Source organism: Anolis sagrei, chromosome 9 (genome assembly GCF_037176765.1).
Source record: "Anolis sagrei isolate rAnoSag1 chromosome 9, rAnoSag1.mat, whole genome shotgun sequence".
Taxonomy (NCBI): domain Eukaryota; kingdom Metazoa; phylum Chordata; class Lepidosauria; order Squamata; family Dactyloidae; genus Anolis; species Anolis sagrei.
The window spans coordinates 2,742,806-2,754,839 of NC_090029.1; the positions used below are offsets into that span (position 1 = coordinate 2,742,806).

A 12,034-nucleotide genomic window follows, 5' to 3' on the forward strand; every position below is an offset into this window, starting at 1 on the left:
CACTGTGGACTCAAGCAATGATGGATCTGGACCAAACTCTACACGAATACTCAGTATGCCCAAATGTGAACACTGGTGGAGTTTGGGGAAAATAGAATCTTGACATTTGGGAGTTGCAGTTGCTGGGATTTATAGTTCATCTACAATCATACACCATTCTGAACCCCGCCAATGATAGAATTGGGCCAAACCTCATACACAGAACTCCCATGTGGGCCACAGCAACCCGTGGCAGGGGACGGCTAGCAAAAACAAAAAAAACCATGGCAGGATCCTGCCCAGCAGTGTATGTTTCCTAGGTGAATTGAATCCCAAATTCCCTTTGTTTTTAGACAAGCTCACTCTGAAGATCCCTTGGAAGAATTTATATGGTGAAGCTGTCGTTGCGACCCTAGAAGGCTTATACCTCCTCGTTGTTCCCGGGGCAAGTAAGTCTATTCCAAAGGCAATTCAAACAATAATAAAACCTTTAATCTGATCTCTTGTATCTTGTGCGGAATTTGAAGCCAATGTTTGCATTCTTGCTTTTGAGGCAGTCCTGATTTGAGCTGCACTAAGCCAGTCCTGATCCCGAGTCTTTGTTTGGACTAAAACTGTAAACCTCTGACTTCTAGGCATAAAATATGACGCCGAAAAAGAAGAAAAGTACCTGCAGGACAATAAGCAGAAGGAGCTGGCGAGGATCGAGGATGCCTTGCGCAAAGCAGCTGAAAAGGGTAAGGAATTCACGAATTGCTCCTGAAATTAGACCCGTTCTGTAAAGTCTTCATTGTTTGGTTGTTCAGGCATGATGCTGGAGAATTGGAAATATTGGTTCAGTCTGGAAAAAACATTAGCTCTCTAGACTGAGTTAGCAGTAAGAACTCTGGAAGAGTTAGCTGATAACTCAGGGGACTACCTAGGTTAGGTTAGTCAGTGACTCATTACTATTGTGCTGTTAGTAACGGTTTCTATGTCTTGTATCTCCTCCCTCTAACTCTGGTATGCATTTATATATAGGGTTAGTCAAAATGAATAGGCCAATAAGAAAATTAATTGTACCCGAATGTATGTTTACTGTAACCAAACCACAGCTACGTAGCGACAGATAAACTATCAAAGTTTTTTTTGAGCAACACACATGTACGTTAATGCCGCTAGGCGTCGCTAGGAGTCGCTGTTTTCAAAATGGCGGAATCAGGCAAAGAGAAGGCGTTTTGTGTGATGACATTTGCTAAAACAATGTCAGTAATTACGGTCCAGCGAGAATTTCGAGCCAAGTATGGCAAGGAACCACCTCATCGACATTCCATTGCGAGGTGGGTAAAGCAATTTGAGGAGACGGGCTGCTTATGCAAGGGTAAAACCACAGGACAACCGCGTGTCTCCGAAGACACAGTGGAATCCATTCGTGCATCCTTTCAACGAAGTCCCCAGAAGTCGACAAATCGTGTTTCCATGGAATTGAACGTTCCGCAAAAAACTGTGTGGCGCGTGTTACGCAAACGTTTGCAATTCAAGCCGTATAAATTGCAAATGGTGCAGGCTTTGAAAAAAGGTGACTATTCGAAACGACACGATTTTTGCGAATCAATGCAGCGAAGACTAGAGGAGGAAGGCTTTGCCAACAGACTGGTCTTCAGTGACGAGGCAACGTTTCACCTGTGCGGGAAGGTCAATAGGCATAATCTCCGCTTTTGGGGATCTGAAAATCCTCATGCCGTATTGGAACATGTAAGGGATTCGCCGAAGGTAAACGTTTTCTGTGCAATAACCAACCGTCACGTGTTTGGCCCATTCTTTTTCGCGGAGAAAACCGTAACAGGCATAGTATACGCTGACATGTTGTCTGAATGGTTGATGCCACAGTTAGAAGAGAAAGTGCCCGATTTCGTATTCCAACAGGACGGTGCCCCTCCGCATTGGCACAACAGTGTACGCGAGTACCTCAACGAACACCTTCCCAGACGTTGGATTGGCCGTGCTGGAGTGACTGATCTTCCATTCCTCCTGTGGCCCCCCAGGTCCCCCGACCTCACACCATGCGACTTTTCTCTCTGGGGGTATGTGAAAGACACTGTGTTCCGACCTCCATTACCGCTGACCTTGGACGACTTAAAACAGCGCATATGTGCTGCATTCGATGCCATTACGTCGGATGTGCTGCAACGGATGTGGAATGAACTGGACTATCGCTTGGACGTCTGCCGTGTCACACGGGGCGCCCATATCGAACATCTCTGAAGGTGAGACAAAACTTTGATAATTTATCTGTCAATACGTAGCTGTAGTTTGGTTACAATAAACATACATTCGTCTAAAATTAATTTTCTTATTGGCCTATTCATTTTGACTAACCCTGTATTTCCTTACAATCTATATAAATTAAAAAAATGTAATGTTTGTTTGTGGGATTAACAGAACTCAAAAATCAGTGGGCGAATCGACAAAATTTGGACACAAGACAACTGGTTATTTCTTTACTGTCTTCTTGTAGGGGTGATATAATTTTTTCAATCATGCAGAGGCTGTGAATTGCCTTGTGTCCCCAAAAATGGTGTATCATTGTTTTTGTATCTGATTATTTGTGTTCCCATCCACCCGCTGTATTATTATATTATATCTTTATTTGCATCCCACTTTTATCCCTGTGATTATGTCAACATTTGCACTGTAGACACCAAAAAAGAAGACTATTGGACTTTTCCTTATCAAATACACTGGGACGCGATATTTTAATGAGTTGTGCAAATTGTAACCGAACAATGTCAATCAGTATTTTTTGTCCAAATTTCAGTATTTGTTTGCCTGGAAGAAGAAAGATTTGCCTATTTGGTGGTTCAGTACTCCTATAGCTCTTTTTGCTTAATGCAAATGCACCGGATTAACATGCATCATTGTTATCCTTGAGAGTCTAACACAGGCATGGGCAAATTTTGGCTCTCTATAATAATAATAATAATAATAATAATAATAATAATAATAATAATTTAATAAAACTTTATTTATACCCTGCCACCATCTCCCCAAGGGGACTCTGGCAGCTTACATGAGGCCAAGCAGCTTACATGAGGCCAAGCTCTAGAGAGTCTGAGAGAGCCCTCAGTGTGAGAAGGACTCAGTGGGAGAAAGGCCTAGGTCTGAGAGGATGGTGGTCATTGACCGTAATAAATGTTTATATATAAAACATCAGTCTGAGAGAACCATCAGTGTGAGAAGGACTCAGTGGGAGAAAGGCCTCAGTCTGAGAGAGCCCTCAGTATGAGAAGGCCTCAGTGGGAGAAAGACCTCAGTCTGAGAGAGCCCTCAGTGTGAGAAGGACTCAGTGGGAGAAAGGCCTCAGTCTGAGAGAGCCCTCAGTCTGAGAAGGACTCAGTGGGAGAAAGGTCTCAGTCTGAGAGAGCCCTCAGTGTGAGAAGGACCCAGTGGGAGAAAGTCCTCAGTCTGAAAGAGCCCTCAGTGTGAGAAGGCCTCAGTCTGAGTGAGCCCTCAGTGTTAGAAGGCCTCAGTGGGAGAAAGGCCTCAGTCTGAGAGAGCCCTCAGTGTGAGAAGGCCTCAGTGGGAGAAAGGCGTCAGTCTGAGAGAGCCCTGAGTGTGAGAAGGCCTCAGTGGGAGAACAGCCTCAGTCTGAGAGAGCCCTGAGTGTAAGAAGGCCTCAGTGGGAGAAAGGCGTCAGTTTGAGAGAGCCTTGTGTGTGAGAAAGCCTCAGTGGGAGAAAGGCCTCAGTCTGAGGGAACCCTCAGTGTGAGAAGGCCTCAGTGGGAGAACGGCTTCAGTCTGAGAGAGCCCTCAGTGGGAGAAGGCCTCAGTGGGAGAAAGGCCTTATTCTGAGAGAGCCCTCAGTGTGAGAAGGCCTCAGTGGGAGAAATGCCACTTAAACTGGCTGAGGGGGAAAAGGAAGGGGCCTGAGGCTGTTAGGAATGGTGGGAGTTGGAGTCCAAAACACCTGGAGGGCCAAAGTTTGCCCATGCCTGGTCTAACATATAGTTCAAAGACTGTATTTCTTACGCCAGGTTCACGCTGTAGGTTGGGATCCAACTGTGTCCCTAAAAGAGATAGTTGGGAAAAGTTCAATGGTCTTTGTACATCCTTTTGAAAGTGGTTCTGTTTTGCAAATATCTGTTATTGGTGGTTGAGACTGAAAAGTAGATGGTGGTCTTTTAAAAAACGTATGCTTTCCCATTACTGCTGTCACGTGGATGAAGGTGACCATTCCGATTTCATTTATGGCCTGGAGAACATAGTGTACAAGGAGGCCAAGCCTGGTGGGTATGCACATTTATTAATGGAGGGACAATGGGGTCTCTAGAAAAGCAGACTGCATTCATTCTCATGATAGGGATGGAGGCAAACAAGAACTATCGGCATGTTTTGTGACTCCCTGAACGATGTTAACCCCGTTGTACGCATTTGGAGAAAACCCTTGAGCCATTAACAAGCATTCATCCAAGTTGTCAATCTTTATTTCGACTTTTTTCTTATTTTGCTGTTTGCGAGCAGGCAGAAAGATGGGAAAATGGCCTCAGTCTGAGAGAGGCCTCAGTGGGAGAAAGGCCTTAGTCTGAGAGAGCCCTCAGTGTGAAAAGGCCTCAGTGGGAGAAAGGCCTCAGGCTGAGAGAGCCCTCAGTGTTAGAAGGACTCAGTGGGAGAAAGGCCTCAGGCTGAGAGAGCCCTCAGTGTTAGAAGGAGTCAGTAGGAGAAAGGCCTTAGTCTGAGAGAGCCCTCAGTGTGAAAAGGCCTCAGTGGGAGAAAGGCCTCAGGCTGAGAGAGCCCTCAGTGTTAGAAGGACTCAGTGGGAGAAAGGACTTAGTCTGAGAGAGCCCTCAGTGTGAGAAGGCCTCAGTGGGAGAAAGGCGTCAGTCTGAGAGAGCCTTCAGTGTGAGAAGGCCTCAGTGGGAGAAAGGCCTCAGTCTGAGAGAGCCCTCAGTGTGAGAAGGTCTCAGGGGGAGAAAGGCCTCAATCTGAGAGAGCCCTTAGTGTGAGAAGGCCTCAGTGGGAGAAAGGCCTCAGTCTGAGAGAGCCTTCAGTGGGAGAAGGCCTCAGTGGGAGAAAGGCCTCAGTCTGAGAGAGCCCTTAGTGTGAGAAGGCCTCAGTGGGAGAAAGGCCTTAGTCTGAGAGAGCCCTCAGTGTGAAAAGACCTTAGTGGGAGAAAGGCCTCAGTCTGAGAGAGCCCTCAGTGTGAGAAGGCCTTAGTGGGAGAAAGGCCTCAGTCTGAGAGAGCCCTCAGTGTGAGAAGGCCTCAGTGGGAGAAAGGCCTCAGTCTGAGAGAGCCTGCAGTGTGAGCCAGCGCTATGTAATGCTATTATTTTGTTCCTGGGTTATACATGTCATTGTATATCATCGTATCCAGCAATGCATTGCCTGTGTTGTCGAAGGCTTTCATGGCCGGAATCCCTGGGTTGCTGTGAGTTATCCGTGCTGTCTGGCTATGTTCCGGAAGCATTCTCTTTTATATTACTAATATTACTAATTTTATATTACTATTTTATATTAAATGCTATATTACTAATAATAGTGCAGTATAATGTTATAGTACAATGTAATACATAATATTAATATTTTTTTGAAATGGTCATATGACTGATCAAATAAATAAATATTATTATTATTTAAAAAAATAAAAATATTAATATTGTGCTATGGTAATAATATACCATATACCACTGCCCGGTGGCTTCTGGCTACCAGTATTTAAAAACTCTAAAATTACAACAGCAAAACAACAGAGAGGAAACAATCAGGGAGATCTAATCACCTCTCAACAAAAGATTGCCCCAGGCGCTGCCAGGCCATCAAATGCTAATTAAGGTGGTCAGTTGAAACATTCACACCTTGCTCCAGCAGACAAGAGTCCTTTGTCCCACCCTAGTCATTCCACAGATATATAAACCCTTTTCCCTAGTTCCAACAGGCCTCACAACCTCTGAGGATGCTTGCCATAGATGCAGGCGAAACGTCAGGAGAGAATGCCTCTAGAACATGGCCATATAGCCCGAAAAAACCCTACAACAACCCAGTGATTCCGGCCATGGAAGCCTTCGACAATACAGTTTCAACCGAGTTTGTGGCAGCCACAAAAGCCGAGTTTCTGGAGTAGAACAACCGCTTTGCATGTTAGGACTGCATAAGCAGGAAACAACACTTTGTGTTGCATAGTGTAGTTGTATTGTGCAAAGTTATTGAACACGGTTTCCTGTACATAGGAGCTTTGAATGCAATGGAATTAGATAAGTGTTTCCTTTGGACCTCCAGCATGTTTCAAAGTCACCTATTTTCTGGAAGAATTAAATGAGCGTTTTGGTAAAAGGCTCGCTTTCCTCTGTAAACCTCTTCTGTTGTCTTTTGTCGCTTGTTTGGACACTTTGCCTAACTTTTTCCCCTTTCCCATTAACCTTGCTTGCGTTGGGAAGGACGTAAGTCTAAAAAGGCTAAAAAGCGCTTTAAGAAGCCGTTCAAAGGCCACGATCACTCCAAAGGTGGGTATTTATTTAGCGTGTCATCAGCAACCATTGTATTACAATTCTAACAGAGCAAAACAAACACACAGATTAAAAAGAAAAAGGAAAAAAAAACACACAGATTTTGCAAATTTGGTAGTTGGTTAAATGTCCTTTGACCAGTCTCTGGCCACTTGGAGTGCCTCTGGGGTTGCCGCAAGAAGGTCTTCCATTGTGCATGTGGCAGGGCTCAGGGTGCATTGCAGCAGGTGTTCAGTGGCTTGCTCCTCTCCACACTCGCATGTCGAGGATTCCACTTTGTGGCCCCATTTCTTGAGGTTGGCTCTGCATCTCGTGGTGCCCGAGCGCAGTCTGTTCAGCGCCTTCCAAGTCGCCCAGTCTTCTGAGTGCCCAGGGGGGAGTCTCTCATCTGGTATCACCCATGAATTGAGGTGCTGGGTTTGGGCCTGCCACTTTTGGACTCTCGCTTGCTGGGGTGTTCCAGCGAGTGTCTCTGTAGATCTAAGAAAACTATGTCTTGATTTAAGTCGTTGACGTGCTGGCTGATACCCAAACAGGGGATGAGCTGGAGATGTCTCTGCCTTGGTCCTTTCACTATTGGCTGCTACTTCCCGGCGGATGTCAGGTGGTGCAATACCGGCTAAGCAGTGTAATTTCTCCAGTGGTGTAGGGCGCAGACACTCCGTGATAATGCGGCATGTCTCATTAAGAGCCACATCCACTGTTTTAGCGTGGTGAGATGTGTTCCACACTGGGCATGCATACTCAGCAGCAGAGTAGCATAGCGCAAGGGCAGATGTCTTCACTGTGTCTGGTTGTGATCCCCAGGTTGTGCCAGTCAGCTTTCATATGATACTGTTTCTAGCACCCACTTTTTGCTTGATGTTCAGGCAGTGCTTCTTGTAGGTCAGAGCACGGTCCAGAGTGACTCCTCCCAGGGATTTGGGTGCGCTGCAATGCTCCAGTGGGATTCCTTCCCAGGTCATCCTCAGAGCTCGGGATGCTTGTCTGTTCTTAAGGTGAAAGGCACATGTCTGTGTTTTAGATGGAATAGGGATCAGCTGCTTTCCCCTGTAATAGGCAGTAAGAGCACCTAGAGCTTCAGAGAGCTTCTGTTCAACCATCTCAAAGCTCCCTGCTTGAGCGGTGATGGCACGATCATCAGCATAGATGAAACTCTCAAAGGTGCGTAATAATAATAATAATAATAATAATAACACTTTATTTGTACCCCGCTACCATCTCCCCATGGAACTCGGTGCGGCTTATATGAGGCCGAGCCCAAACACAACAGTACAAGCAATAACAACACATTACAAGCAATTAAAAACACATAGACAATAAGATACACAACATTATCAATAAAACAACACATAATTAAAATAGTAGGTAAAACCAGCAAAGTGCGTTCATTCTATTTGTGGCTCTGACATGTCGCTCGGGGAAGTTTGGTCCAATTCTATCGTTGGTGGGGTTCACAATGCTACTTGATTGTAGGAGAACTATAAATCCCAGCAACTACAACTCCCAAATGTCAAGGTCTATTTCCCCCAAACTCCACCAATGTTCACATTTGGGCATATTGAGTATTTGTGCGAAGTTTGGTCCAGATCCATCCTTGTTTGAGTCCACAGGGCTCTCTGGATGTAGGTGAACTATGACTCCCAAACTCAAGGTCAGTGCCCACCAAACCCTTCCAGTATTTTCTCTTGGTCATGGGATTTCTGTGTGCCAAGTTTGATTCGATTACTTCTTTGGTAGAGGTCAGATTACTCTTTGATTGCAGGTGAACTATAAATCCCAGCAATTACAACTCCCAAATGACAAACTCAATCCATCCCCCAAACCCCACCAGTATTTTCTGTTGGTCATGGGAGTTCTGTGTGCCAAGTTTGATTCAATTACTTCATTGGTAGACTTCAGAATGCTCTTTGATTGTAGGTGAACTATAAATCCCAGCAATTACAACTCCCAAATGACAAACTCAATCCCTCCCCCAAACCCCACCAGTATTTTCTGTTGGTCATGGGAAATTCTGTGTGGGATGTTTGGTCCAATTCTATCGTTGGTGGGGTTCAGAATGCTCCTTGATTGTAGGAGAACTATAAATCCCAGCAACTACAACTCACAAATGTCAAGGTCTATTTCCCCCAAACTCCACCAATGTTCACACGGGCATATTGAGTATTTGTGCCAAGTTTGGTCCTGATCCATCATTGTTTGAGTCCACAGTGCTTGGTCCAGATCTATTGTTGGGCTCTCTGGATGTAGGTGAACTACAGCTCCCAAACTCAAGGTCAATGCCCGCCAAACCTTTCCAGAATCTTATATAGATAGTGAGAACTCAGTGGAGCTCTATATTAATGCAATAGTCTGAGTTGCAAGTGGAGCGATAAAAGAAAACGAGCAGGCGCTCATCTACGCAATCTGTGTCCTAGATAAACCGAAGGAAGAGAAGAAAGACACCTTTCTGGAGAAGCTGGCGACACAGGTCATCAAAAACGTCCAGGTCAAAATCACCAGTATCCACGTCAAGTACGAGGATGACGTGAGTGGCTGGGCTTCCCATTAATGATGGCAAATAGGAATCCCCCCCTCCCCAATCCTACTTTATTCCTCTCTGAGGTTGATGGGAATTCTGTGAAGACGTTTAATATGACGCACGAGTAATAATTTCTCTTTTGTAGATTACGGATCCCAGCCGTCCGCTTTCGTTTGGAATGACTCTGGGAGAGCTCAGCTTATTGGTAAGGTCGGCCTGTTGTTGCCCGATTTAGATTCACCAAAACAGACAGATTCCATGTTTTTCAAAAGCCATAGAAAATCAAAGATGATTGCCAATGGTTCCAAAATGACTTCCGCTAGTTCCTTCAGTACTCTTGGGTGTAGTTGATCTGGCCCTGGGGACTTGAACTCATTTAGAGTGACCAGGTATTCCTCATCCACTCCATCTTGCTGAGGTTGAAGATGACTTTCTTTTTGTGAGAAGACCGAGGCAAAGAAGGCATTAAGTAGTTCTGCCTTTTCCCTACCCCCTGTCAGCATTGCCCCATCTTCTCCCTATCGCCTCCTTGTTTTTCCTTTTTTGAGTGACATAAGAAAAGAAGCCCTTTTTATTGTTTTTAATGTCCCTGGCAAGCCTGAGCTCGTTTTGTGTTTTAGCCTTGCGGACTTTTCCCCTACAGGTGTTGGCTATTTGTTTGAATTCTTCTTTGGTGATTTCTCCCTTTTTCCACTTCTTGTGCATGCCTCTTTTGTGTTTTAGCATAGTTAGAAGTTCTTTGGACATCCATTCTGCCTTCTTTGCACTTTTCCTATTTGTTCTCTTTGTTGGCACGGTTTGCAATAAGCAGCTGAGGGGGAAAAGGAAAGGGCCTGAGACTATCAGGAATTGTGGGAGTTGAAGTCCAAAACACTGGGAGGGAAGGCCGAAGTTGGACCATGCCCGGTTTAACCTAATATTTTTGTTGTTTCCCCTTTCTAGACTGCGAATGAACACTGGACTCCTTGCATCCTAAATGAAGCTGCAAAAATCATATACAAGGTAGGGTCAGTGCCACAAATGAGAGCTATTCTGAAGGAGGCTATGGTGAAATACCATTTATTCAAGGTTTATTTTTGCTCTCTCTTTTGCTGTTAAAATGAAGATGCCTTATTTTGTCGATTATGTAAGTTTCGTGCATTGTTTGATTTTTGTATGCATTGTATAACAAAACCACGCTGCTGCCTCACCAAAATATAATAACTCAACGAGGAGTAGTAGAGAAGAGTAAGATTTTAATTTAATTATTTAGACAGGGGAAATATATACATAAAATATATCCCAACGCTCTTTGCCAAGCCAAAGTTATGGAGCTCACAAAAGATAGAGGGAGTATGGTTGTTGAACCCTGTATATTTAAAAGCTAGGAACTGGGAACCACTAGAACTGAGAGACTTAAAATGCTTTTTCAAAAGAATTTCACTGCCACCATTTCAAGTACTAAACAAACAGGCTGAGGTAATATTTGAGTTTCTTCTGTGACACACACTGTGCCACTATAGTTTCTTAAAGGCTGTTGTGAAGCTGACTTTAGTAATGCTTTGACCACAAAGGTATTCACACTGAGGCTGGTATAAGTTGATAAAAATAACAAGAACATTTATTGAACAGGCTTGAAATATTCAGGTACAAATGCTTAATGGTTTCAGTAAAATACTGGCATAAAAAGCTTGTGGTTGCGTTAGAGTAAAGACCTTAAAAACTTCTGGGTTGCAAGTCTTCAAAGTTCCACCACAGAAAATTACTTCAGGAAATGAATATCTGAAAGTAACTCCCCAAAATGCCCCTTAGGAATTTAGCCAACAACCCTGAACTAGACTTCCTTACGAATTGAACAGTCCACTACTCCACAAAGCAGTATTCTAGCTATTTCCTAAATAGCTACTCCGAATACTTCACAAAAGACTGACCCAATCTTCTTTTCTAAACCCAAACTCATTTCTCACTAACACCAACACTTCTTTTCTCTAACAGCTCCAAACCCTAACCAACTAAACTGGGACTTCAAGCCTCAGTTTAAAAGACACTTTTTCCTCTAAACCACTTAGGCTCCGCCCCCATCATTGTAGCCAATCCTAACCTTCTGATTTTCCCTCTAAGACTTGAACACGCCCCCTCAAGGCAAACCTAAACTAAGATGGCTTCTCCCTGTCTCCCTTCTCTAAAATGGATGCCGTGGCTTCGCCAGGCCTGCTCCCTTAGGCTTCAGGCAGCCAACTAAGATAAGGAATTCATTACACATTGCAAGTCTTGTGACGCCTCCAAGGTCATGTGGCTAGCATGACTGCATGCAGTGCCGTTACCTTCCTATTGATCTACTAACATTTGCATGTTTTCAAACTGGTAGGTTGGCAGGAGCTAGAGCTAACAACAGGAGCTTACCCCAACCTGCTGCTTCGAACTGCCAACTTTCCAGCCAGCAGTTCAGCAGCTGAAGGGTTTAACCCAGTGGTTCTCAACTTTCCTAATGTCGCGACCCTTTAATGCAGTTCCTCATGTTGTGGTGACCCCCAACCATAACATTTTTGTTCTACTTCGTAATTTTGCTACTGTTGTGAATCATAATATAAATATCTGGTTTGCAGGATGTATTTTCATTCACTGGACCAAATTTGGCACAAATACCCGATTCACCCAAATTTGAATACTCGTGGGGTTGGGGGCGGATTGATTTTTGTCATTCTCGTTGGATTTATAGTTCGCCTACAATCAAAGAGCATTCTGAACACCACCAATGATAGAATTGAACCAGACTTAGCACACAGAACTCCCATGACCAACAGAAAATACTGGAAGGGTACTCAATGCTGGAGTTTGGGGAAAACAGACCTTGAGATTTGGGTAGTTGCTGGGATTTATAGTTCGCCCAGAATCAAAGAGCATTCTGAACTCCACGAATGATAGAATTGAACCAAACTTAGCACACAGAACTCCCATGACCAACATAAAATACTGGAAGGATTTGCTGGGCGTTGACCTTGAGCTTGGGAGTTGTAGTTCACCTACATCAAGAGTGCACTGTGGACTCAAACAATGGTGGATGATCTGGACGAAA

At 44.4% G+C, this 12,034-nt stretch overlaps 1 protein-coding gene across 3 annotated transcripts in view; it reads left to right on the forward strand.

Annotated features, from left to right (window-relative positions):
• Positions 1 to 12,034, forward strand: part of VPS13C (vacuolar protein sorting 13 homolog C) — a 264,400-nt gene that overhangs the window by 22,317 nt on the left and 230,049 nt on the right. For all 3 annotated transcript variants that reach the window (XM_067471235.1, XM_067471236.1, XM_067471237.1), the window contains exons 4-10: positions 333 to 428; positions 615 to 716; positions 4,185 to 4,244; positions 6,390 to 6,455; positions 8,876 to 8,985; positions 9,125 to 9,184; positions 9,922 to 9,981. In XM_067471235.1, the coding sequence (XP_067327336.1) occupies positions 333 to 428; positions 615 to 716; positions 4,185 to 4,244; positions 6,390 to 6,455; positions 8,876 to 8,985; positions 9,125 to 9,184; positions 9,922 to 9,981 (554 nt within the window). The remainder of the gene's footprint in view (positions 1 to 332; positions 429 to 614; positions 717 to 4,184; positions 4,245 to 6,389; positions 6,456 to 8,875; positions 8,986 to 9,124; positions 9,185 to 9,921; positions 9,982 to 12,034) is intronic.